This window comes from Passer montanus, unplaced genomic scaffold, assembly GCF_014805655.1.
Source record: "Passer montanus isolate IOZ18808 unplaced genomic scaffold, ASM1480565v1 scaffold195, whole genome shotgun sequence".
NCBI lineage: Eukaryota > Metazoa > Chordata > Aves > Passeriformes > Passeridae > Passer > Passer montanus.
This window is the reverse complement of record NW_024366536.1, coordinates 441,793-465,003: the sequence shown is the minus strand read 5'-3', so window position 1 is coordinate 465,003 and position 23,211 is coordinate 441,793. Positions and strand designations below refer to the sequence as shown.

General features: G+C 47.7%; 1 protein-coding gene across 3 annotated transcripts; it reads right to left on the bottom strand.

Annotated features, from left to right (window-relative positions):
* Positions 1-2,095: 2,095 nt before the first annotated feature.
* On the bottom strand, positions 2,096-23,160 carry RMDN3 (regulator of microtubule dynamics 3). Of its 3 annotated transcripts, XM_039706674.1 has the most exons (12): positions 22,977-23,159; positions 21,794-22,007; positions 20,453-20,599; positions 16,466-16,724; positions 15,699-15,801; positions 14,834-14,894; positions 7,855-7,930; positions 7,023-7,100; positions 5,749-5,847; positions 4,968-5,021; positions 3,946-4,026; positions 2,096-3,368 (listed from the first exon to the last, which is right to left on the bottom strand). In XM_039706674.1, the coding sequence occupies exons 1-12, from the start codon at positions 23,119-23,121 to the stop codon at positions 3,315-3,317; spliced, it is 1,371 nt and encodes a 456-aa protein (XP_039562608.1). In that variant the 5' UTR covers positions 23,122-23,159; the 3' UTR covers positions 2,096-3,314. The 3 variants fall into 3 exon arrangements, with proteins under 3 accessions (XP_039562608.1, XP_039562610.1, XP_039562611.1); XM_039706676.1 differs by lacking the exons at positions 2,096-3,368; positions 3,946-4,026; positions 4,968-5,021 and adding an exon at positions 5,037-5,655 and having other exon boundaries at positions 5,687-5,847; positions 22,977-23,160; XM_039706677.1 differs by lacking the exons at positions 2,096-3,368; positions 3,946-4,026; positions 4,968-5,021 and adding an exon at positions 5,037-5,663 and having other exon boundaries at positions 5,695-5,847; positions 22,977-23,160.
* Between the last annotated feature and the right edge of the window lie 51 nt (positions 23,161-23,211).

Below are 23,211 nucleotides of genomic sequence, written 5' to 3'. Positions count from 1 at the left end.
TCGCGGGGCCGCAGAACCGCGGCGGGATTAGGGCTGGGACCGGGATCGGGGTCACTGCGAGCGGGAGGAGCCGCTCCGGGACGGGCGCGGACCGAGCCCGGCGCTGCCGCTCCCGCTTGGACCGCGGGGCTCGGGGCGGGTCCCGCTGCGGCCCCGGGGAGCCGGGCTGTGCTGATGCCGGGCCCGGCAGGAGCGCGGCGCTCTCCCGGGGCAGGCGCTGGATGGCGGCTGGAAGCGGGTGGGGCTGCCCTGGCAGCCAAAGCCCCAGGCTGGGAAATTTCAGCAGCCAAAGGGATGGAATGATCTAAATGCCAGCACCGCCCCAAAGGGACGACCCGATCACCTCCATTTGCTCCCAGAGTGTCCATTCTGTTCCCCACGGGTGCCCTGGTGACACCAGGGGGGTTCCTCTGCCCACAGTGCCTTTCTCCTGCCCCTCTCCAGCCTGAGGCCTCTTCTCCCTTCCCCGCTGGCTGCTGCCAAGGAAGGAGGACACAGTGAGTCCCGAGTTTACCTCTGAACAGTCCTTCCCTCACCTTGAGATTATCTGAGATTTTCCCTCCAAATTTTCCCTGTCTGTCCCCTTCCAATTTCCTCACTCTTTACAAGAAAGCATTCTTTCTCTACTCTGGGGATTACCACAAGCTTTACTCCCATTCTTTCCCTACCTGTCCACTCCCTACTACCCCATTTCCACCTCAGTATTTTCATTCTTTACCCTACAGATACTTTCAGTTTTTATCCCCCAGTAATTCCCCTAGCTGTCCATAACTGATTATCTCAGTTTATCCCATCAAGTGCATCCTCTCTGCTACAGATCACCTCAGATTTTACCCCAGAAACTTTCCCTACCTCTCCACCTCTGAGTATCTCATTTTTTACCCCAAAATATTCATTTTCTACCATGGAGATTCCCCCAAGTTTTATCCCCAGATTTACCCACCTGCCCACAGCAATTCCCTCAGTTTACCTCAGGATGCTCCTGCTCTCTCCTAGAGATTACCTCACAATTTACTCTGTCAGCTTTCCCTACCTGCCCACTACTGATTACCTCCTTTTCACCTCAAAATATCCATTGTTTCCTCTACAGATTGACTCAGATTTCATTACCAAAATGTCCATCCTGTTTATACTAATTGGATTTTAAAACCAAAACCACACAGGTTATGTCTCTTATCCCCCAAATGTTCATTCTGTCCCCTGCAAATTGTGTCAGATTTTTTCCCAAAATCCCTTATTGTTCCTACATAATTACCTCAGGGTTTGCCCCCCAAATTCTACCTAATGTTGACTACTGATAATTTCATTTCTACCTCAATGTTTATTTTATGCCCTAGAGATTTTCCCAAGTTTTACCCCCAAAATTTCCTTGCCTACTTCCAGTAACTGCCTCAGTTTGTCAGTGTTCACACTCTCCCCAGAGATTTAACCCCCAAAATCTTCCTCAACTGTCCACAACTTATTACCTCATTTTTACCTAAAATATTAATTCTCAACCTTTAGATTATTTCAGGTTTTTCCCCTCAAAATTCCCACACAGCCCCCAGGGGGGTGGCAGTGGCAGTGACAGCAGCAAATTCCCACGGTCTGATGGCAGCACAGAGAGACCAAGGCCAGCAATGGCCACGGGAGCTGCAGGTTTAATTCTGCTCCCTGCGCTGCCCCATCCCAGCAGGAAATCCCCAGGGGGACAGAAACTCTCAGGGTGCACAAAATGCAGCATCTGTGCCCTGCTCCTGCTGAACCTCAGCGTGTGGGGCCAGCCCCAGGGCAAACACTGAGCTGCCCTGGAGCAGCCCCAGACACTGCCCCAGTTCTCAGCTCCCCCTGCCCCGGGGCTGCCCCACATTCCTGACAAGGAGCCCAAGGCCACACCTGCACTGGCAGCAGCACAGGCCCATCACTCCATCCAGATCCTCCAAAGCCTCCCAAACCTCCCCGTCTGTGCTCTGGCCAGTGCCTGCCCCGAGGCTGTCACCCAGCCCTGCAACATCCAGACCTGCAACCCAGAAGTTTTGGTGCTGGAGTTTGCTGCACTTCTCCCCTTCAGTGTTATTTTCAGGAAGTAACAAACCCACCACAGTGCAAGGGGAAAAAAAGGTGAATTAAGGAATGTTTTACTCACATACTCCTCACTTTACCCCTCACAACCACCCCAGCTTGAAACAGACATTCAGGAATTAGTGTTCAGTAGCTGCCATTGGAATTTTAAGGGATATCAACGAAGCCTTGGTAAGTAAGTGGGGCACTCCACAACACGTTTTCCTTGCCCATCTGTGTCAGCATCCAGCACAATTCCCTGTTGCTGTTTGGTCCCCAGGAGCTGCAAGAGGAATGTCAGTCATCAGGAATGTCAGCTTCACCTCCTTGGCGTCGCCTCGTTAGTCCAGGAGATACTTAATGTGGAGAGAATTAATCTGGTCAGCGGCAGAAGATCATCACAGCCAAACATCCTCCTTGCCACAGGACATTGCCACCCTGTGGCCTGTTGTTGATCAAGAACTACTTCCCAAACTCAGTCATTCCATCTAAACCACAGCAGCACAGTTTGGAGGGACAGAAGTTTTCAGCCTCGTGTGAAGGAAGACAGAAACATCACTGGGAGAAAATCCTGAAGTTTAAAATCCTATTCCTCACTTCTTTGACTAATGAACCTCTTAAAATCCAGTCTGGATTGTGCAGAGAAGTTCCTTGGTCCCACTTGGAAACTGATCACCCCAAAACATCCACAAAAGCCATTAAACAGTTATTACAACTGATTCCATTAATTACTATAGAAAAGACAATACAAATCAACTGGAAAAAATTTGGCTCAACTTCTCCTCAGGAATGAATTGGGAACTCACCAGCAAGGATTTCTGACAGGTAGAGAGTGTGATACAAAAAATATATGTGCATATATATATAATATATAAATAAATATATATATATATTTATACACACACATATAAAAATATATAATACATATTTATATCACAAAGTATCTATCTCACATATATCTGCCATATATATATACACACACATATATAACCAAAAATGTTTTTATATCACAAACTCTACCTATAAACATTCCCCCCTTTTTTTTCAGGAATGTAACATTTTTAGGGATCCTAAAATCAAACACATGCAGTGCTCTGCAAAGGAAAATAAATCACAATTTTATCCCATTAATTCCAAGATGTTTTCCTGGATGTGCTGCTGGGTGTCTTCCTGTAAGCTCTTGTGGCTTATCCATGAAGTGTACTTGTAATTTCAGGATCATGAAATCCATTTGGAATTTTACTGTCTCTGGAGTGGGATGAGTTTTTCCAAAATTATTCCTCACAGACTGAGCGCATCTCCTCAAGTTCCTTCTCACTTTCTGCATCCTGGAAATGCAAGAGGGAAATAGATAAATGTACAGCTCGATTAAAACAAATAAAAAACACCCTTTCCCTTCTTCTTCTCCAACCCCAAACCAGCTTTTAAGTCCTGGAATGGTTTGGGTTGAAGAGGACCTTAAGGCCCATGCAGCTCCTGGGCAGGGACACCTTCCACTAGCCCAGGTTGCTCCAAGCCTTGCACACTTCCAGGGATGGGCCAGCCCCAGCTTCTCTGGGCAACCTGTGCCAAGGCCTCAGCACCCTCACAGGGAAGGATTTCCTCCTAATCCCTGATCCAAATATAATCTCTTTCAGTTTGAGGCCATTCCCCCCTTTTCCTGTCATTCCAGACCCTTGCAAATTGTCTCTCTCCCTCTTCCCTGTCACTGGAGGGCCACAATTAGGGCACCACGAACTTCTTTATTCCAGGCTGAACAACCCCAATTCTCTCAGCCTTTCCTCAAGGCACAGGTGCTCCATCCCTCCAGCCAGCCTGTCCCTCCCGTGGATGCAGTGACCCAGCTGGGATGCCAGGAGTGCAGCAGAGGTGCAGGATCCATCTCTGCTCCCTGCTGGGCGTTACCTCTTTGGTGTAGCCGGGCAGCTCCGCGGCCAGGTCCATCCACAGCACGGCCGCCGAGGCGTTCCCCAGGTCCCTGTAGCACTGCCAAGGGAAATGGCCACGGCACGGGGGTTACATGGGGGGAAACAGGCAGCAAATGCAACTGGGCAGCTGCTGAAAAGAGCTGCTCCTGCCTCTGCACCCTTTGCACTGGCATCTCCTGCAGTATCCCTCAGCCACGAGGCCTCAGAAGCCACCAGATCTTGGAATACTAAATATACTTGACTCTTTCATTTTGGGGAAGGAGATTGGGTTTTGTTTGGACATTTTAAGATGTCTCTATGGTTTTCACCCATTTCAAAGCTCTACTTTGATTTTCAGTTGCTGTTCCCCTCTTCCTCACACCATTTTCTTCACAAAACCCCTCTCCTGAGAGCACATCATTCCCCAGTCTGTTGAAAATGTAATAAATATTATCTACAGGAGTCTCAGGTGCCAAAATAGGTATTAAATAATCTCCATGTGACCAGCAGCTGAGGCACAGTGATTCCTCTGGGAACAGGAAGATTTTGGGTGCCCAGAGAGTCTTGGAGGTATTTGGAGACCATGAAATACACTCAGGAAAAGGAAGTGGGTGCTAGAAACCCCTCAGCAAGAGGGCTCAAGACTGGAAAGAGAAATCCTTTCTCCTTTACTTCTCCCCATGATTCTCTGGCTTTATCACCACAGAAGTCATGGTGGGGAAGGATTAAACCTCCAGCCCACAGCTGCCAAGTCACCATGCCTGCTTTATACAGAATTTCATCTGTTAAAAAACAGGGATGCTCCACTGGGTGACTCAAAGGCAAAACCCCTGAATTTTAAAGCCTCTGCACAAGGTGATTTGGCCTAAAAAGATATAAAGGACAAAAGCAAATATTATCATCCTATAAAATTTTGCTACTGCATGGAGCATTTTCCACCTAGTCAGCACTTTACAGCCAAAGGTGATTTTTAATACAAATATTTCTTATCCTCTGAACAAACAAGAAGTGAGTGCTTACCTTGGCAATGTAAACTCTTCCTGCTTTGGAAAACCCTGGGCTCAGCTCCTCAACCTACAGGAACAGAGGCAGGGTGTGAGAGGGAAGAGCAGACATTAGGATATGCAAGGACACAGTTAATCCTTACATCAGGCTCACTGCAGCTTTTAAAGGAAAAAAAAATAGTGCTTTTATGTACTTCTTGTATTGCTTGAAGGTTTCTGGGGCATAGTGCTTTATGTATTTATTGGGATTCTCCAGATGGCAGGAAGGAAAATCCTAATAAATACATAAAGCACTATGCCTCTGAAACCTTCAAGCAGTTGTCTGGAAAAGTTTGAAACACAGTCAGCCAGGCTTTAAGTAAAACATTCTGAGGGAGGAGCTGCCAGCTCCCAGACCCTGGAAGCACATCCCAGATGTATCCAGCACAGAGCAAGGGATCGCTGTGCAGCCTGAGAAAGGAAAACCAACCCCCCTAAACCTTTGTACAGATGTCAGAATTACAGCACTGTGGGCTGTAATTCTGACATCTGCAACAACCCATTCTTTTGTCTGGCTGTTCTGGAATGGACACTTCTCACCAGCTTCCCTTCACCCAGGTCCCAGGCAGTGGGGAGGCACCAGGAGAGATCCAAGTGGCCCAGTGCCGTCCCTGTGAGCTGTGCAGTGATACCCATGGCTGTGAGCTGTGCAGTCAGTGATGCAGCCAGTGATACCCATGGCTGTGAGCTGTGCAGTCAGTGATGCAGCCAGGGATGCAGCCAGGGATGCCCCTCCCTGCACATTCCCATCTCCCTACCCGCAGGAAGTTCTGGAGCGCGTCCTGCACCGTGGCCGTCAGGGGAGCCTCGAACAGCGCCGACACCGTCCTCTTCTCCAGCCAGCCCAGGTGGGCAACCTGCACAGACACAAAAACTGGCCCATCCATCTGTCACCAGCACAGGGCCTGCCCAGTCCCTGGGAGCTGCTCCTGCAGCAGGGAGGAAGCCAAACCCCTCAGCAGTGTCGGAATATTCCCATGGAGTATCCAAGTCCGGCCACAGAATTCAACCCGATTTGCTTTCCCTTGTCCCAGGTCACTTTTTGCAGTTCCACACACCTGGGATGTGGATGGCCTCAAATTCCAGCCTGTCACAGTGCAGACACACCAGTCCCCACCTGTGCTGTGTCTTCTCCCAGCCTAAACCTTCCACAAGAACCTGCTCCCCTCCACCCTGTGATTCCTTGGGAGAGGCAGGCTGAAGCCTTCCCACCAGATAATCATGGGATCATTTAGGCTGGAAAAACCCCCCCAGCCCATGGAGGCCAACATGTCCCCACCTTGTCACCCAGCCCAGAGCACTGTGCCACCTCCAGGCATTCCCTGAACACCTCCAGGGATGGGGACTCCACCACCTCCCTCTGACAATACCCTGTTTGATCCTGTATAATTCCAACAATGCGGACTAGATGAAGCACTACCATACTTCTCCACCTGTGGTTTTATTCCACAGCTTCAGCAGCTCCAGGCTGAGCATGAAGGAAGGATCTTTTTCCAGGAAAAGAGCCAGGAGCTCCCAGCAGTTCAGCTCAGGGCTGCTCTGTAATTCCCACTCTCAATTATCCCAGTTACAATCTCTGCCCTGTGGCTCCACTCCCAACAAAGTGCTTTCCAATGGAACAGCAGCAGTCACTGAAGACTTTTATTCCATTTTTAGGCTCTAAATCTGATTGAGAGCTTGGCATGTGACTCCAAGCTTTTCCCTGTCAGGAAGCATAAAGCAGCTGGCAGGTGCTGCCAGTGCCTCCAGTTCTGTGTGTGGCAGGGGGACACATGCCACACATCACACACCAACACTGTGAGCAGCAGCTCCTCAGATGGCCTTGACCACACCCCTGTGTGCTCAGAGCATGGAAGGAAGGTTGGTTTTACCAAGCAAAGCACTGGGAACAGGAAAGGAGTTTGCAGCTTGGGATTTTCCTAACCACCCTTTGCTATTTCCCCTCCCATGCCACCAGCAGTGACTAAAAACCCCAGGCTGGAGCTCTGAACCCTCCAGAGGCTGCCCAGGGGCTGAGAATAAATCATCTTACCTGGTAACACCACCTGCCCAGCAGATAGTAGAGCTGTGGGTCCTGGGGCTTCAGGGCAATGGCTTTGTCAATGTGTTCCTGTGGGAAAGCATCACCAGCACGTGTCACATCTTTGTCAAAAGCAGTAAAACACCCACCAGAGCAGGTGGACAAAGAGGAAAGGAAGGAATCCACAATTTAAGTGTCACAAACAGTAAAATGAGACTGGAGTCAGTGAGCAAGGAAAAGCAGCATTTCTCCAGCCTCAGGGACAGAATTTCTGCACACAAAGAAGCTGCCCTGCATTTTATTCCTGCTCCAGAGCTTTGCCATAACCTCACTGCCAAAGGCTGATGGGGAAACAATAACCTGTGGCCTGTTCCATGTACATCCTTTTCCCTGGAACATCCACAAGGCATCATAACAATAGGAATAATACTAGGAATAAAAAAAGAAAAGGAATTTGAGGCAAATGAAATCCTTTTTGAGCAGAAACTACTTCCTGGGAGGGTGCAGGTTGCTCACAGCCATGCACTGCAGACAAGCTGGTGCTGCATGTTGCCAACACACAATAATTCCATGTTTCAAGCTCTAAGTCTCATCCTTTACCTAAATGAATTTGCAAGATTTTTTTTTTCTTTTCTGCAATTACAGTGTGTAAAACTGCAGAGTCAGCCTGGTCACTCCCTAAAGGCATGGCTGGAATCAACCTCCTCACCCCAAACCACCCACTCATGGCATCTCTGAAATCTACTGCTTCCCTAAGAAGTGGAGCCAATTTTCCCAATTTCCTGCTGCAGAAATGAGTGTTGTTTGATCCTCACACAAAGCCCAGCAGCTCCTGGCCACTCACCTTGAAAACATATCCAGCCTGGATGCGCTTGGGAATGCTCTCCTGCTCCGACACCTGCCCACAAAGGACAGCAAACCTGCAGGGGAGACACCTGCATGAGCCAGCTGGGACTGAATCCACGTTGAATCCACATTTACCTGCTGTTCATGGCTGCAGAAGGAAGATCTACAATGCTCAAAGCCAGGCTGGACACAGCTTGGAGCAGCTTGGGATAGTGGAATGTGTCCCTGCCCATGGCAGGGATGGAATAGGAAAAAGCTTTAATGTTCCTTCCAACCCAAACCATCCCAGGATTCTGTGAAGTGCATTAAAGCTTCACACCTTAGTGGGGAAAACAAGGAATACAGCACATCCCTCACAGGGAGAGACATAAGCAGCAAAAATGTAGCACCCAGGAAGGAAGGAGCTGGAAGGAAGAGGCAGCCAGAGGGGTTGGGTGCGACACAAACTCACTGCACTGATGCCTAAAACCAGGACAGCACACTTGCACACCTGGAATTGCTTCTCTGAGCAGGGAAAGCTGTGCCAGAACCCAGAGCAGGGCAGAGTGAAGAGGCAGGCTAGACTAAGAGCAGCTCTAATGAGCTAAGTGCACAGCCACCCCCTTACACAGCAGCAGCACACAGGGCTCTGCTTCCAGGGACACACCTGGAACACCTACCTACATCCTGCAGCTGGGAAACAGAATGACACATGCTCAGTGTTGAAAGTGCAAAGACATTTAGTTTAGTCCAGTAAGAGACCTTGAGGTGTGAGCCTGAGAAGCAAGGCCCCAGCAAAAAGTTATTGCACGAGCTGTGAAATTCAAGATTAATTCCCTGTGGATTTGCACCCTCCCACCTCACCTCCCTGCATCACAGTGGATCAAAACCTCCCTCCCTCCCTGCACCACTTCCCAAGAAACAACAGCTCAGAGAGCTCTCAAGTGGGATAAAACATGCAGATGGAAGTTGGGCCTCTCCTATCCTGCTTGGGTGAGAGCTCTGGGAGTGGAGGACATTTCCACCCCTGCTCTGAATTTGGTTAAAAAAAATATCAGGTGGAACAGAGAGACAAATCAATAACATGGCTCATTCTTGCAAAAAATAAAACTGAAAAGCAGAAAGATGCAAATAAAAATCCCCTTTCCTACACCCACACCCCAGTGCTGCCACAGATACTGATATCCCAAAGCATCCTTTGGAATGACCAACCACAGCAGATGTGCAGGAATCTCTCAGGAGACCTTTAAATCTCCAATTACACTTTCCTCAGAGTCACAAACACCTCACAATCCCCTCACACCTCAATGCTCCATTTCCAGTGTGTAAGTTACAGCACAGTCACGATTCCCGAACGATTTAGCATTTTGCCTTAAATCTCTTCCTTTAATTTGTTACCTTTCTTGTGGGAAAGCTCTTAGATCAGCTCTAAAATTCTTATTTTTTGTGGTAAAGACAAGGATTATCAAATCAGTGGATTCTGGGACATAACATCTTTTCCTGTCAGCTGGAAAAAAATCTTTCCCTGCTGCTGGGCTCCACAGCCCCACTCTGTTGTGTGCAGATGATGGAGTAAGTGTTTTTAGGATCTTCTCCAGTTTGTTTCCCAACAAACACCAGCCTGGACTAAACATCCCTAACCACAACATGACAGGGGTTGAGAAATACAAGCCAATAAAAAGCTGATTCTCTAAGATCATGAGATAAAATACTCCTAGACAATAAATCACACAATTGTCTCATGTCAAATATAAATTCCAGGGTTTTTTTAACAGCCTGGTGAAATGTTGATGAAAAAGCCATAAAAGCAGCAGTAAATTAAATTGCAGTCCTATTTTAGTGCCATGAAATAAACTAAAAAATATATATGGGAAGCAACACCTGATCTGATTTTCACAGTATTCCCAGGTGTCATGGTTTGCTGATCCCAGGTTCTGGACTGTGAGGGATTTTCACACCCACAACTCTGCACTTCTGGGATTTTAGGCTCTGCTTTCTGCTGTTCTCTCCTCTGCTTGCTCAGCTGGGCAGGATGGAGTCATTTATTCCAGCTCATTCCATGGGATGCCTCGGGATGAGCATCACCAGAGCACTGTGGAAGTGCACGAGGGCTGAGCAGCAGCACCAGGAGAGATTAAAAATAATGATTATGGGGATTTCCATCCCCTGCAACTAGTGGGTGCCCTGTGCATTATTGCTCAGATCCATCCAGAACTTCCCTTAGGATATCCCTTGATTAATTAGCAGCCAGAGTTATCATTAAGCTGCTGACACACCACTTCCCCCCACAATCTCAGCTCAGGATTTCCCCATTTATTAGAAAATAAACTCTGTGAAAACAGGAACGCCCAGCTGACAGAGCCTGATCTTCCAGCTGAAATCCCCAGGATTTAAGGAGTTTTTGGGTTGTGCACTCTGACTTCCCTGGAAGCAGGACTCTGCCATGGAATGCAGAGCCTCCAGCACCTCCCCTCCACAGTCAGGGGGCCCTGCTAGCCCAAACACAGCTCTTAGCTCTTTTAACCACCTCCAAGACAGTTTTCCCAATATTTTGTGAGCATTCCCAGTTTTTTACCTTCCTGTGCACTGGGTAGATGTATGTGAGTCCCTGCACTTGAGTAAAGGGACAGGGAATTAGCAGGCAGGTATTTAGACTGCAACAACCAAAAATGAAAATAAGAATTTATTTGGGCATTAGTGCTTTGGGAGAGACAGCAGAATTCCCAGTGAATCCATCTGAAATTAATGACCAGCTGATGATCCTGAAGAGGTTGGGAAAAAAAAGCTTTGGCTCTTCCAAGGGGAGACAAGATGGAAAAAGTGGGGAAGGCTGATGTTCCCCATTCCTTACAGCCCACAAACATCAATATGGGAGAGCTCCCGTACTCTGGATGTTCACATTTCTGAGTTCACCTTCCAGGCCAGACACGTCAGGGGGCTGCACTCAGCTCTAATTCCATGTTATTTTCCCTCCACTACATTCTGAACTATCTCCTAACACCTATTCCTACAGTTGCTCCTGCTCCATATCACACTGACAGCAGATTCCCTGTCTAATCTGCCTGCAGAACAGAAAATGCTCAGCTCATAAATCCAGAACCTGGCTCAGAATTGGCCAGATCTGGGCAGTGATGCAGCAGGAGTGAAATCCTGAAGCACTGGCAGGTATTAAATCAAAGCCATCTCCCAGGCACATCCGGAATGCTGTGACTTTTCAAAAATCCAGGATCTGCCCACGGCCATACAGTTGCTCCTGCTCCATATCACACTGACAGCAGATTCCCTGTCTAATCTGCCTGCAGAACAGAAAATGCTCAGCTCATAAATCCAGAACCTGGCTCAGAATTGGCCAGATCTGGGCAGTGATGCAGCAGGAGTGAAATCCTGAAGCACTGGCAGGTGTTAAATCAAAGCCATCTCCCAGGCACATCCGGAATGCTGTGACTTTTCAAAAATCCAGGATCTGCCCACGGCCAGCCAGATGTACCCACGCAACCGAAAAGGGCTGGTGATCAACATGTTCCACCAGACTGCCAGACTCTCCAGAAGAAAGGGCACGTTCTGGAGACTCATCCAACCCCATCCCACTTCTCCATAACACACAGGACAACCCCAAGGGGGCTGGAGCTTATTATTCCTCCCACAGGAGGAATATTCCAGCAGGCAGTGCTTCATTTCCAGGGCAAAATGACCAACTCAAACTACAGCTCCTGACACAGCTCCTGCACCATTTTCCTCAGGTTTCTCTGAAATACCTCTGGTTGCACTTCCAATATTACTTTTAGCAAGAGGAATGGAAGCCAAGGCAAATCCACAGCTCGCTTTCCTTTCCTTTCTCCTTTCCTAAAGCTGCTGCCTCGAGCTTGCAGATGTGCTGCAAAGACCCACTGGGAATGGGCTGGGAGTTCTAGAAGGCCACAGTTGTTTCTCAATTCATTTCTGAAAGGTCTGTGCAGCCACTGATGCTCCATCCATCCATCCATCCATCCATCCATCCATCCATCCATCCATCCATCCATCCATCCATCCCTAAAAGCAAGAACAGATTTGGGAACTTGCTCTGTTCTTCTCAAGAGCTGAAATGAGCTCATGGAGAAACCAGTTTAAATGGACACAAGTTCCACCTGCTCAGGGATCTTTGACAATCAAAGCAGAGGCAACTCTGGTGTCTAAATCCAAGGTAAGAACCAGGTAATTGTAAGTCAGGAGCAGAGGCTCTGAGATCATTCCCTGTGAATCCCTCACCTCCCACACACAGATCCACTCTTAGGGCACTAAATGTGCCCAACACAACTGCCACATTTCCCAAGGGAACATCCCAAGGGCAGCAGGGGCAGAGATCAGCCCTGCACAAGGCTGCCTTGTCTGTGCAGCCCTGACCAAACTCCTGCTCCATTCTGCCCCGAGATGGCTCCCAACAGCAGCAGCTACAAGGAGAGCTTTGTCCCACACTCCACAGCCAGAGCAGAGCCATGAAAGCCTCTCCTTTGTGCCTGGGCAGATCCCAAAGCCAGGCCAGACACAGCCCCACACATTTACTGCTCTCCCTGGCACTCCTGAGAAACCACTTTTGCTCCTCATGCCAAATCCTTCCAACCCTGAAAGGAGCTGTAGCCAGCACTGATTTCCCACATAAATCCTTCCCTTCCCCACTTATTTTCTTTGTTTCTTTAAAATGTCAGTGATGACTGAAAACAACGAGGCACTGAGGGGAGAAGTCTTTCCTTGCAATGGTAACTACACGCAAAATACCTCTTGTCTTCCTCAGCACCTCAAAAAACTGGGAATGATGTAGGAAGCAGGAGGAAGTAACAAGCACAGAAGACAATGAATAAGCACCAAAACCCAGCATAATTTCATCTGAAGGAATCCACAAACTTTCAAGAGGCAACTGATAAAGGGGAAAATCAACGTGAAATGATGCACACACACAGAGAAAAAACTCAGCCCAGGAGACGTGCACCACCAGGCTTCACACAGCCCCTGTGCAGAGGCAGCTAAATAACTGGGAATATTTCCATTAAAGTGGCCATTTGGGATGCAGTGGGAAAGAGAAAGATGCTGGTGTGTGCTGCTCTGTGTGCAGAAGAAAGAATGCAAAGGACCATCACACCAGCACAAAGCCATGCCACTCCCAGCTTGTGTCCTGCACTGAATCCCTCCACTTTTGTCAGAAAAACTGTAAGAGGGAGAAGAATATTGGAAAGACAACATGGGTGTGAGAGATAATAAATTATTGCCCTGTGACAGAAGATAATAAAGGATTCTTCAGCAAGGAAATTAGCCACTAGAGAGAAACATGACAGAACAAAACTGTAATTTAAATAAATGTGAACAGTGTTCTCTGATCGCTTCCCCCAAGAGCTGGGACATCAAATCCACCCCAAAAAAGCTTTAAAACCTCTGCTGCTTTTTCTCCCCAGGGTAAATTCAATTACCATAAGGAAAGACTGCAATTAAGCCAGCTTGTGACCACTTCAGAGCTGGGAAGGGAATAATTTCCTGTTCTATTCTGGCAGAAAATAGTAATTTGTGTGCTGATAAAGGGAGTTACACATTCATTCCCAAGAAATCCCACACCTCCCACATGCTGCTCTGCTGTTTCCTTCCTCCAGCTGCCCTGGAGAACTGGAAGCAAGATGTAGCTGTGCAGGAAGGAGCCTTATCCCTGCTTGGGAAAGGGGTCTGAGGGGCCAAAAATTGTCAAAATTCCAAAACTTGGAATTCCAAGGCAAAATTGTCAATATTTGGACATGGGAGTGGAACCTGGCTTTGTAAAATACAAATTCTAAGATTCACCCTGGCAACTAAACCCCATTCATTCAAAGATGTTAAGCCAGCAAACAAGAGGCCAGCACCATGATCTGCTGGAGATTTTCCTGCTCCCAAATTCCTCCTTCCAGTCAAAGCTTTAACTGAGAGCAGTAATTCATTACCAACAGATGAAATACAGTTTAAGGTCATAAAAATTTACTGGCATTTATTCAGATGCCAGTAGCTCAAAAGAATCCTTCAAGCAAATTTACTCATTGCAAGATCACAGCTCTTGTTTGGCAAAGACACTCAGCAACCTCTTTTCCCAATAATTTTCATTAAAGAAGAAAAAAAATCCCTTTTATTCTAATTGAAGTGCTGCCAATCCTTCAGTGCAACTGCTGACAAACACCATTCACAAGAGGAATTCACCAGAGTTACAGAAAAGCACATTCCCTTATCTCCAAGTATCTGTGCCACTCCACAATCTCTCTTTTGGAGTAATTTTTATAAAGGACATGAGCTGGAAGCACAGCCTGTTCATCCAGGCTGCTGAAGGAGCAAGGTCCTGCCCCCTCTCCTGCCTCCTCCCTGAAACCCTGTGCAGAAATGTTGGTCACCACTGCTTGGCTGAACTGCAGATCCCCTCTTCTTTCAGCATGGAACAAACACATAAAATATCTGTGTTTAAATAAAAGAGCCACGTGCTGCTGTGTCCCTTCATGTCCAAGCCAAGGGCCCTGCAGGGTGGTGAGAGCAGAGCCAGCAGTGGCAGAAAACATTTCCAGGAGACTCTGAAAGCCTGTCTGGTGAGAGTGATGGATCTCCTTCCTCCAGAATTCAGTGGAAAATAGGGAATTTGGCACAGCACCAAGCCCACACTCCCAGGCCTGGCTGATGGAGTCAAACACATCCCCTCTTGCCTCAAAAGCAGCTCCACTTGGGAGCTTCTCCTCCAGTACTCTTCAGAGAGAAATTCATAATTAAGTTATTGTAAGATACCCCAAATTTATTCCTACCATCACAACCAAACCTACTGTCTGTCAAGTTATTCCCTACATCAAGTAAGCAAAGCTGTTAAAAATGGCTTTTTATGGAAAAACACCACCAGTGTGGCACAGTGCAAGTAACAGCAAAGAAGTTTGTAGGGGGTTTGTATTTTTTTTTAACTGCAGCTCAGCTCACAAAAACCTCCAGGTCCTTTTCCTATGCTTCTTAAAAGCAAGAAGTAAAAAGTCACTTACCACTGGTGGCACTCAGCACTTTGATCCCATTTCTGCAAGGCAAGTTCCAGCTCTTCCTTCCCTGGAACACAAAAAGTAGTCAGAGGTAAGAAATTCAGTTGCTTTCTCTCCCAGTTTCTATCTCTCAGGCTGTCACAGTAACAGAACAGCATAAAAGTCATATATTTGTCAATGTGATAATGCATTTGGCTTGGAAACATCCCGTAATTTTATCCTCTGGCAGGTTCAAAAAGCTGAAAACTAAGCACCTATTGATGACTAAAAGGACAATATAAAACTCAGAATTCCATGTTTAAATGGCTCCACTGATTCCCAGAAAAGAGTAATTATATTAGCTACAGTATTAACTAACTCTATTTAGTTATGTGCATAATAAACAAGACAGAAATTATTTAATTAGAATCTTTTATTGCACATCTTAACTGTAATAAAGATGAGTTTTTTCCTATTGTGACTCACCTAAAATCTTGCAGACACTTTTGAGGTGGTAAGGAACAAAGAGGGAGTGAAGTTAAAGCGAATTTAAAAATAGGTATTGTTTTCATATCTGCAGGTGCTGGCAACAGAGAAAACCCAGTATGCTACAGCAAAGCTTGTTTATTTTATATTTGTGGTTTATTTCAGTGTCACAGAGAAATGGATGACAGCTTTGAGAAACAACTTTCCCAGCTCTAAGCAGACTATTTAGACTCTTTCACAAAGCTCAATTTTTAAACACAAAAAAAAAATCAATTTAAAACGCTGCTTCCCACCCGCCTAAAAACCAGATTCTAGGGCAAACCAGTGAGTGCACGGCCCTGCTGGCAGGCAGAGGGGCTGTGCAGCAGAGTGGCAGCCCCCTTTGGGGCAGCAGGGAACTCCTTACCCCCTGTGGCATAGGACCTCCTCTCGTCCTTGTCCTCGGTCAGCTCCCACATGTCGCAGTGCGCGCGCGCCAGGCGCCACAGGAACTCCCGCTGCCCCGCGTACTGCAGGCAACACAAACACCCACATCAGGCCAGGGGCAAAGCCCGGGCAGGGCACTCACAGCCCGGGTCATGCAGGGGTTTTTCTGAGCCTTGAGGTGCCCCAGTTCCAAAGGAAGCACAGTGGAAGCACAGCGAGGGCGAGTTTAGAGCTCAGTGCTGCAGGAGTTCCCTGCGCTGGGAACTGCAGGGGCACCTCCAGGGCTGGGCACAGCTCTGGGCTTCTCACGTCAGGAAAGGCAGTGAGGGAGGGGATGGAGCATGTCCAGGGAAGGGAACAGAGCTGGGGGGACTCAGCCTGGAGAAAAGGAGGCTCAGGAGGGACCTTTTCCCTCTCCACAACTCCCTGACAGGAGGGGCAGTCAGGGGGAATTGGGCTCTGCTCCCAAGGAACAAGGGATAGGACAAGAGGAAATGGCCTCAAGTTGTGCCAGGGTTGGACACCAGGAGGAATTTCTTCCTGGAAAGGGTGATCAGGAAATGGAAGGGGCTGCCCAGAGAGGTGGTAGAGTCCCCATCTCTGGAGGTGTCCAGGGAATGACTGGACATGGCACTCAGCGCTCTGGGCCGGGTGACAAGGTGGGGATCATTTCCAGGTTGGACTTTGAGTGAAGACATCCAAGCTGACCCTCCCCTGGCGCTGGAAAATACAACAAGGCACCTATACCGCCAGCTTGTTGTTGAGGAGCAGCTGGAAGCCCTCTCTCCTGTCCTGCTCGTCGCCGCCGTGCAGGCGGTCAGCCTGCTCCAGGAGCTGGCCCAGCCCCTGGTCCAGCGAGGCCTCGGGCAGCAGGGGACCCTCGTCCTCGGGGGCCAGCTCCAGCGAGTCCCTGCGCACCGTCCTCACTGTGTCACAGCTCACTTCGTCCTCGCTCTCCCGCTCCGACTCCCGCTCGTAGTCGGACTCGGCGTTGGCCGTGGTGTAACTTTGGGGGAAACAAACATCAGCAAAGCAGTTTGAGGAGCTGTTCCTCAGGAGAGGAAGGGTATCTCAGGTTACCCCAGAGAAAAGGGCACAACCCAAGTGTCCCACACCACCTCATTTCTCGTGTCACCCTCAGGAAGATGAAGGTGACAACACAGTTAAGTCCCAAGTCAGTTTTCAGCAACCTGGTCTATAGAAGGTGTCCCTGCCCAGGGGATGAGCTTTAAGGTCCCTTCCCACCCAAACTATTCCTGGATTTTAACTGCCCTCACCTACCCTGCACACCCTGTCAGCTCCTCCTAACATCAGTGATGCTGTTAAGCTTAGGTCAGAGCTCCTGAAAATGGTGAAAATTAAGCTCCCCCAGCACTAAAGCTGGGAATTTAAAATTTGAAATTTAAACCAGGGCTACACAGTGGTTACCATCTACTTACAGAGCTGATTCCTTTTCAAACAAGACTATCTGTCTTGTTTGGAAAGGAATCCAATCCTCACTTTCCTCACCTGCAAGCTCTTAACTACAGAACAAGCACAAATCAAACAGACATTTCAAAATGTGCACTTGACCACAGGGCCTTTGTTGATTTGAGTCAGTAACTGCCTAAGAGAACTCCAGCAGCTCTGCAGGATCTGAGTTCCCTGCACTCTGGGGGCACTGGGCACCTCCAGCCGTGCTTCCCTCTGTCCTGGCTGATTGCTCCTCCCAGGGACAGCCCTGAGGCCCTGCCTTTGTCTGGGGACACAGATATGGGACCACAGCCCCTATCTGAAGGAGGCAGTGACAGGGCTTTGCCCACACACAGATAACAAGACACGTTTGGCTATCAAAGCTTCCTGAGAACCATCCCTAATTCTCAGGAATTCCCCTCTCTGCTCCCTCACTGCAGCCTCCAACCCTCACCCAGACTTTCAAAACCCCACCATGTTGTCCTGAAACATTTTAAGGCAAGAAATAAAGCACCAGCCTCACACTGCAAAGGCAGGAAAGCAAGGATGCCATGCTGGAGATGACACTGAATTAATGGATAACCAACACAAGGGCAGGTGACTCTGGCACGGCTCTGCCTCTGATTAAAACCCTCATTTATTTACATTTCTTAATATTAATTACATTATCAGTTCTCCAGACCACCTCATTTCCAGAAATTAAATGAAAACTCCTCAAATTCCCTGACTTCCCCATCCTAACCCCCAACATTTTACTGGCAGCTGCCAAGATTTCAGCCCTTCAGCTCAAAAACCAACCATGTTTTCTGCTCCTACGAGATTCTGCCAGTTCAAAGAGACAAGGAAACCCAAAGTTTTCAGGGAGATTAGGGGATTTAGCCTGTCTTCCTGAGTTTACAATAATGGAAAGCTCTGGAATGCTTTAATATGGCAATCCCGAAGGAAAACAGAGCCCATGGGAAGAGGACGTGTAGAAGCCCAAAACCCAAAGCCACACAGGGAAATTAAGCAGCACAACCCCCCTGAAAACTCTTGGGAGATTTTTGGGAATTGTGTCTGAAATTGGAGAAGCTGCTCATGCCCACTGGTTCACAAAATAAAGCTGAAATTGGGGGTTCCACTGAAAGAATTCAGCAAGGAACACCCGGCTGAAATCCACCTGTTGGCAACAGGCTCATTCCTCCTCCCAGAGCCTGTTCCAAAACCTCAATACATTTTTCCAAAGTTTAAATTTCCTACCCTGAAAATGTTACTTTTCAAGCACATTTACAACACTGCACACTACAGGCAGCTGGTCCTGACCTGACGGATGTTTTTACACCTCTCTGTGTAGCACCAAAGTGAGGCATGACCTGAGATTCCAGTTTTAAATCAGGTGAGAGCTGCTAATCCCCCAATCCCCACACTGGTCATTACAGCTAATTACAGATGTTAATTAAAAGGTAAGGACTCCACCAACCACCACTGGATTCCCAATAAATTAATGAGGTTTTGCAGTGAAATACACCCCTGTCCCCCTAGGAGGTGCCTTTTCTGTAACCCTGAATTCTTGGCCTCTGTCACAACTCACACTTTTCTATGACCTGAGGACAGCCAGGGCTGGGATGTGTGGCCAAAATCCTCTTTTCCAGCAGTTTTACACAAACCCTGGTCCCCTGGTGACTCAGTGCATCTGCTGTTACCCAAACACCCAAGCCCTGCCTTCAGAACCAACTCCACAGCTCTAAAATCTGTTCTGCAGCCTCGTTTCCTATTACACCATCATTAATCACTCCCTCCCTAATTTCCCTCTCATCCCAACACCCACCTGAGCTGAATGAAGCTCTACAACCCCAATGAGATCACCCTCACCACCTCTAAGAGACAAACAGGAGCTTAGGGCAGTCCCAGATCCCTGTCCTTTGTGCTGGCAGGACAAATCCCTGCTGAAATGCCAGCTGGCACCAGCCCCCAGGTCATCTGGCTGCCCAAATTCCCCCACTGCTCTAAAAATGAAATGCTCCCACTGCTTTAAAATCCCTCTTTAAATGACATTTCATCCCAACTGCTCTGGGAAAATGTATATAGCAGCACCAGGTGTTTTGGGACACACTTCCATACCCCAAAAGCTACAGAAGTGGTCAGATTCAGGCACAAGGGAGCAGCACTTCCTCAGAAAATCAGCAGGGGCAGGAGAACTTGTTACCTGTCCAACAGGAATAAACCTGCAGCTCTATTGGCATTTTTAATGATGTTCTTACACCACACAGAACCTTCTATCCTGTACAGGGCCAGGAGTTGGACTTGGATGATTCTCCTGGGTCCCTTTCACCTCAGGATATTTGCTGATCTGATGATTTGATCATTTTAATATAATATAAAATATATTGTCTGGAAATTTGATTTCCAAACTCTCTCACTCCATTGCCAGGCTGGACTCGTACTTCCCTTCCTTCTGCAAGGTTCCTTAATCAAATTGTTTCTTTAAAACCCCTAAAAATGTTTTTTTTCCTTTCTCTTAAAGCATCATTTCAGATCTCTGTCTGGCCCTGGCAGTAACACACTTACTGTAACAAAAGCAAATTAAAACAGGCTGTAGGGGAAGAAAATTCCCTTCTGTATCTTCCAAACTGCCCAGATGTGGCACCAAATCCCCTAAAACCTGTCCCAGTGCTCTGCTTACCCCCCTTCACTCTCTCCATCATCTGTGTTGAGTTTCCCTGAGCTGGCTGTGAAATAAATGGAGCTGGAGCCTGTGGAGTCACTTCTCTCCCTGGAGAAGGGGAACTTCCTCCGGCGAGCCACGCGCTGGGTTTCCTCCAGGTGGGTCCTGGAGGGAAAGAAAAAGGAGGAGAAATAAATATTTGGTAGTGAAATGTCTGCTATTCCCCTTCTCCTTTCCAGCAGACTCCAGACAAATCCCTTTCTAGGCAAAGAATTCACGAGGTGGTTCACTCCTGCTTGTACAAACTCAAATGGAGCTGATGTTGTGTTCTGTATGATATATAATATATATTATACAATATAATGTATCTAACATAATGCATTCGATATATTATTTTATATCATATAGAATACATATGATATTATACAAAATTATATAATAATGTATTATATAAAAAATTACAGTTATATCAAGGGATAGGACAAGTGGGATGAGCTTACGTATATATTATTGTTATATTATGTTTTATGTATATATTATTGTTATATTATGTTATATATTAATGTGTTATTATTGTGTTGTTATATTATGTAATATATAATGTATATTGTATAGTATATCATATATAGTTATATTACCCCCCTTCACTCTCTCCATCATCTGTGTTGAGTTTCCCTGAGCTGGCTGTGAAATAAATGGAGCTGGAGCCTGTGGAGTCACTTCTCTCCCTGGAGAAGGGGAACTTCCTCCGGCGAGCCACGCGCTGGGTTTCCTCCAGGTGGGTCCTGGAGGGAAAGAAAAAGGAGGAGAAATAAATATTTGGTAGTGAAATGTCTGCTATTCCCCTTCTCCTTTCCAGCAGACTCCAGACAAATCCCTTTCTAGGCAAAGAATTCACGAGGTGGTTCACTCCTGCTTGTACAAACTCAAATGGAGCTGATGTTGTGTTCTGTATGATATATAATATATATTATACAATATAATGTATCTAACATAATGCATTCGATATATTATTTTATATCATATAGAATACATATGATAGTATACAAAATTATATAATAATGTATTATATAAAAAATTACAGTTATATATCATATCATATAATGTATTGTTCTATTATGTATATATTATTGTTATATTATGTTATATATTAATGTGTTATTATTGTGTTGTTATATTATGTAATATATAATGTATATTGTATAGTATATCATATATAGTTATATATATGTTTTTCATATATAGTTATATATATGGTTTTGCATATATATAATATATACTACGTTTTACATGTAATGTATAATTATATAAAATATTATATAACATAATGTATCTAATATAACGTATTAGATATGTTGTATTATATAACATACAATATATATTATATATAATTACATAATATAGAATGCATAATATATAATAGTTATATAATATATAATAGTTATAGAACTATTATATATAATAGTTATATATATAATAGAATGTATGATTATATAATATGTGTTCACGTATTCTTATATAACATTATGTGTACTGTATAATATTTAATAAGTACATTATATAACTATATATATTTTATATCATATATATTTTACATATAATAAATAATTATATAATTATATAATATATAATATGAAATATATAATACATCATACACTATATAATGTGTCTAATATAATGTATCTGCAGGTAAAGCAAATCCCCCTCCATGGACAGCCCGTGCCAGCCCCTACAGACTCCAGAGACGTGATATCCAGCCCCTGCAACAGGAACTGGGGTGACAGCACGGGCTCAGACTGGAAATTTAGCCTGGCTGCAGGGAGTGGATCTTTCCCTGTGAGGGCTGGAATGGTTTCCCAGAGAAGCCGTGCCTGCCCCATCCCTTGGGAGCGCTCCAGGCCAGCCTGGGCCGGTGGCAGTGTCCCTGCCGTGGGTGGCAGGGCTCCGCGGGGCTGTTTCCCGGGAGAGGGGGGCAGTACCTGATCTCCCCCACGATGCCCGCGGCCAGGTCCTGCAGGCTGCTCCTCAGCTCTTCCACCTCCCTCCGCAGCTCGGCCACGTTCCTCACCACGAAGTCCAGGCGCTCCAGCAGCTCCAGCTGCTCGTCCTGCCTCAGCACGGGGCTGGGCACGGCTCCCTCGGCATCTCCCGCCGGGAGCAGCGCCCCGGGCACCGGCACGGGCACGGCCTGGCCTGCGGCACAGCGCGGCACAGTCAGGGCCCCGAGGGCACGGCACGGCACAGCACGGCACAGTCAGGGCACAGTCAGGGCCCCGAGGGCACAGCACGGCACAGTCAGGGCCCCGAGGGACAGGACTCCGGGGGGAGCACGGCTCTGCTGGCAGGGGACGGGCTGGCTGCCGATGGGGACACCCAGGGGACACGGGGGAGCAGCGGCTTTGCTGCAGGGAGAGGCTGGGAGGGATGGGACTGCTCAGCCTGGAAAAGCAAAGGCTCTGCACTGACCCAGCCTGAAGGAAACGTGGAAAAGGCTCTTTGCAAGGGCCTGGAGCGACAGCACAAAGGGGAGCAACTCCAAACTGAAAAACAGGAGATTTAGATGGGATACTAGAAGGAATTTTTCCCTGTGAGTGCTGAAACCCTGGCACAGGGTGCCCAGAGAAGCTGTGGCTGCCCCTGGATCCCTGGCAGTGTCCAAGGCCAGGCTGGATGGGGCTTGGAGCAGCCTGGGATAGTGCAAGGTGTCCCTGCCCAGGGCAGGGGTGGCACTGGATGAGCTTTAAGTTCCTTTCCCACCATTCCAGGGTTTCATTTTCTGTTCCCGAAGTTTGGCACAGACACAGATGAAACTCAGGAAGTTCAGGGTTCCGAACCAGCACTCCTAAAAGCCCAACCCCCCAAACCTCATTCCCCTTATGCCGGCCCCATTCCCCCCTATTCCAGCCCTGCTCCCCCCTTCCATCCCATTCCCCGAATTCAGTCCCTGTTCTCCCCAACTCCAGCCCCATTCTTCCTTTTCCATCCCCATTTCCCACATTACAACCCCATTTCCCCCGTTTCAACCCCATTCTTCCAACTCCAAGTGCGTTTTCCACTCTTCCTATTCCAACCCCATTCCATTTCCTCCACTCCCACCTCCTGCCTCCCTACCCCACTTGCCCATTCCAGCCCCATTCCCCCGCATCCCGACCCGGCTCGTACCGCGGCACGGCGGCCCCGCCGCCTCCTTGGAGCGGCGGCGCATGACCCAGATGACGCCGAGGCAGAGGCCGGCGCCCGCCGCCAGCCCCAGCGCCATGCCCAGCCGGGGCCCGGCCCGGGCCGGCTCCGCCACCGGCACCACCATGGCCGCTCGACACCGCCCGCGGCGCGGCGCGATGGCGTCACGGAGAGGCGACCGCGGCGTGGGGAGGGGGGGGGCGGTCTGGGGCGCGTG

What these genes read in the sequence shown, in the direction of transcription:
- RMDN3 (XM_039706674.1), bottom strand. Translation starts at nt 23,121, where the DNA reads ATGGTGGTGCCGGTGGCGGAGCCGGCCCGGGCCGGGCCCCGGCTGGGC. An exon ending in GAGGTCCTATGCCACAGGGG is followed by an intron (nt 14,895 to 15,698) that starts GTAAGGAGTTCC and finishes TTTGTGTTCCAG; the next exon opens with GGAAGGAAGAGCTGGAACTT. An exon ending in CGCTCCAGAACTTCCTGCGG is followed by an intron (nt 5,022 to 5,748) that starts GTAGGGAGATGG and finishes CTGTTCCTGTAG; the next exon opens with GTTGAGGAGCTGAGCCCAGG.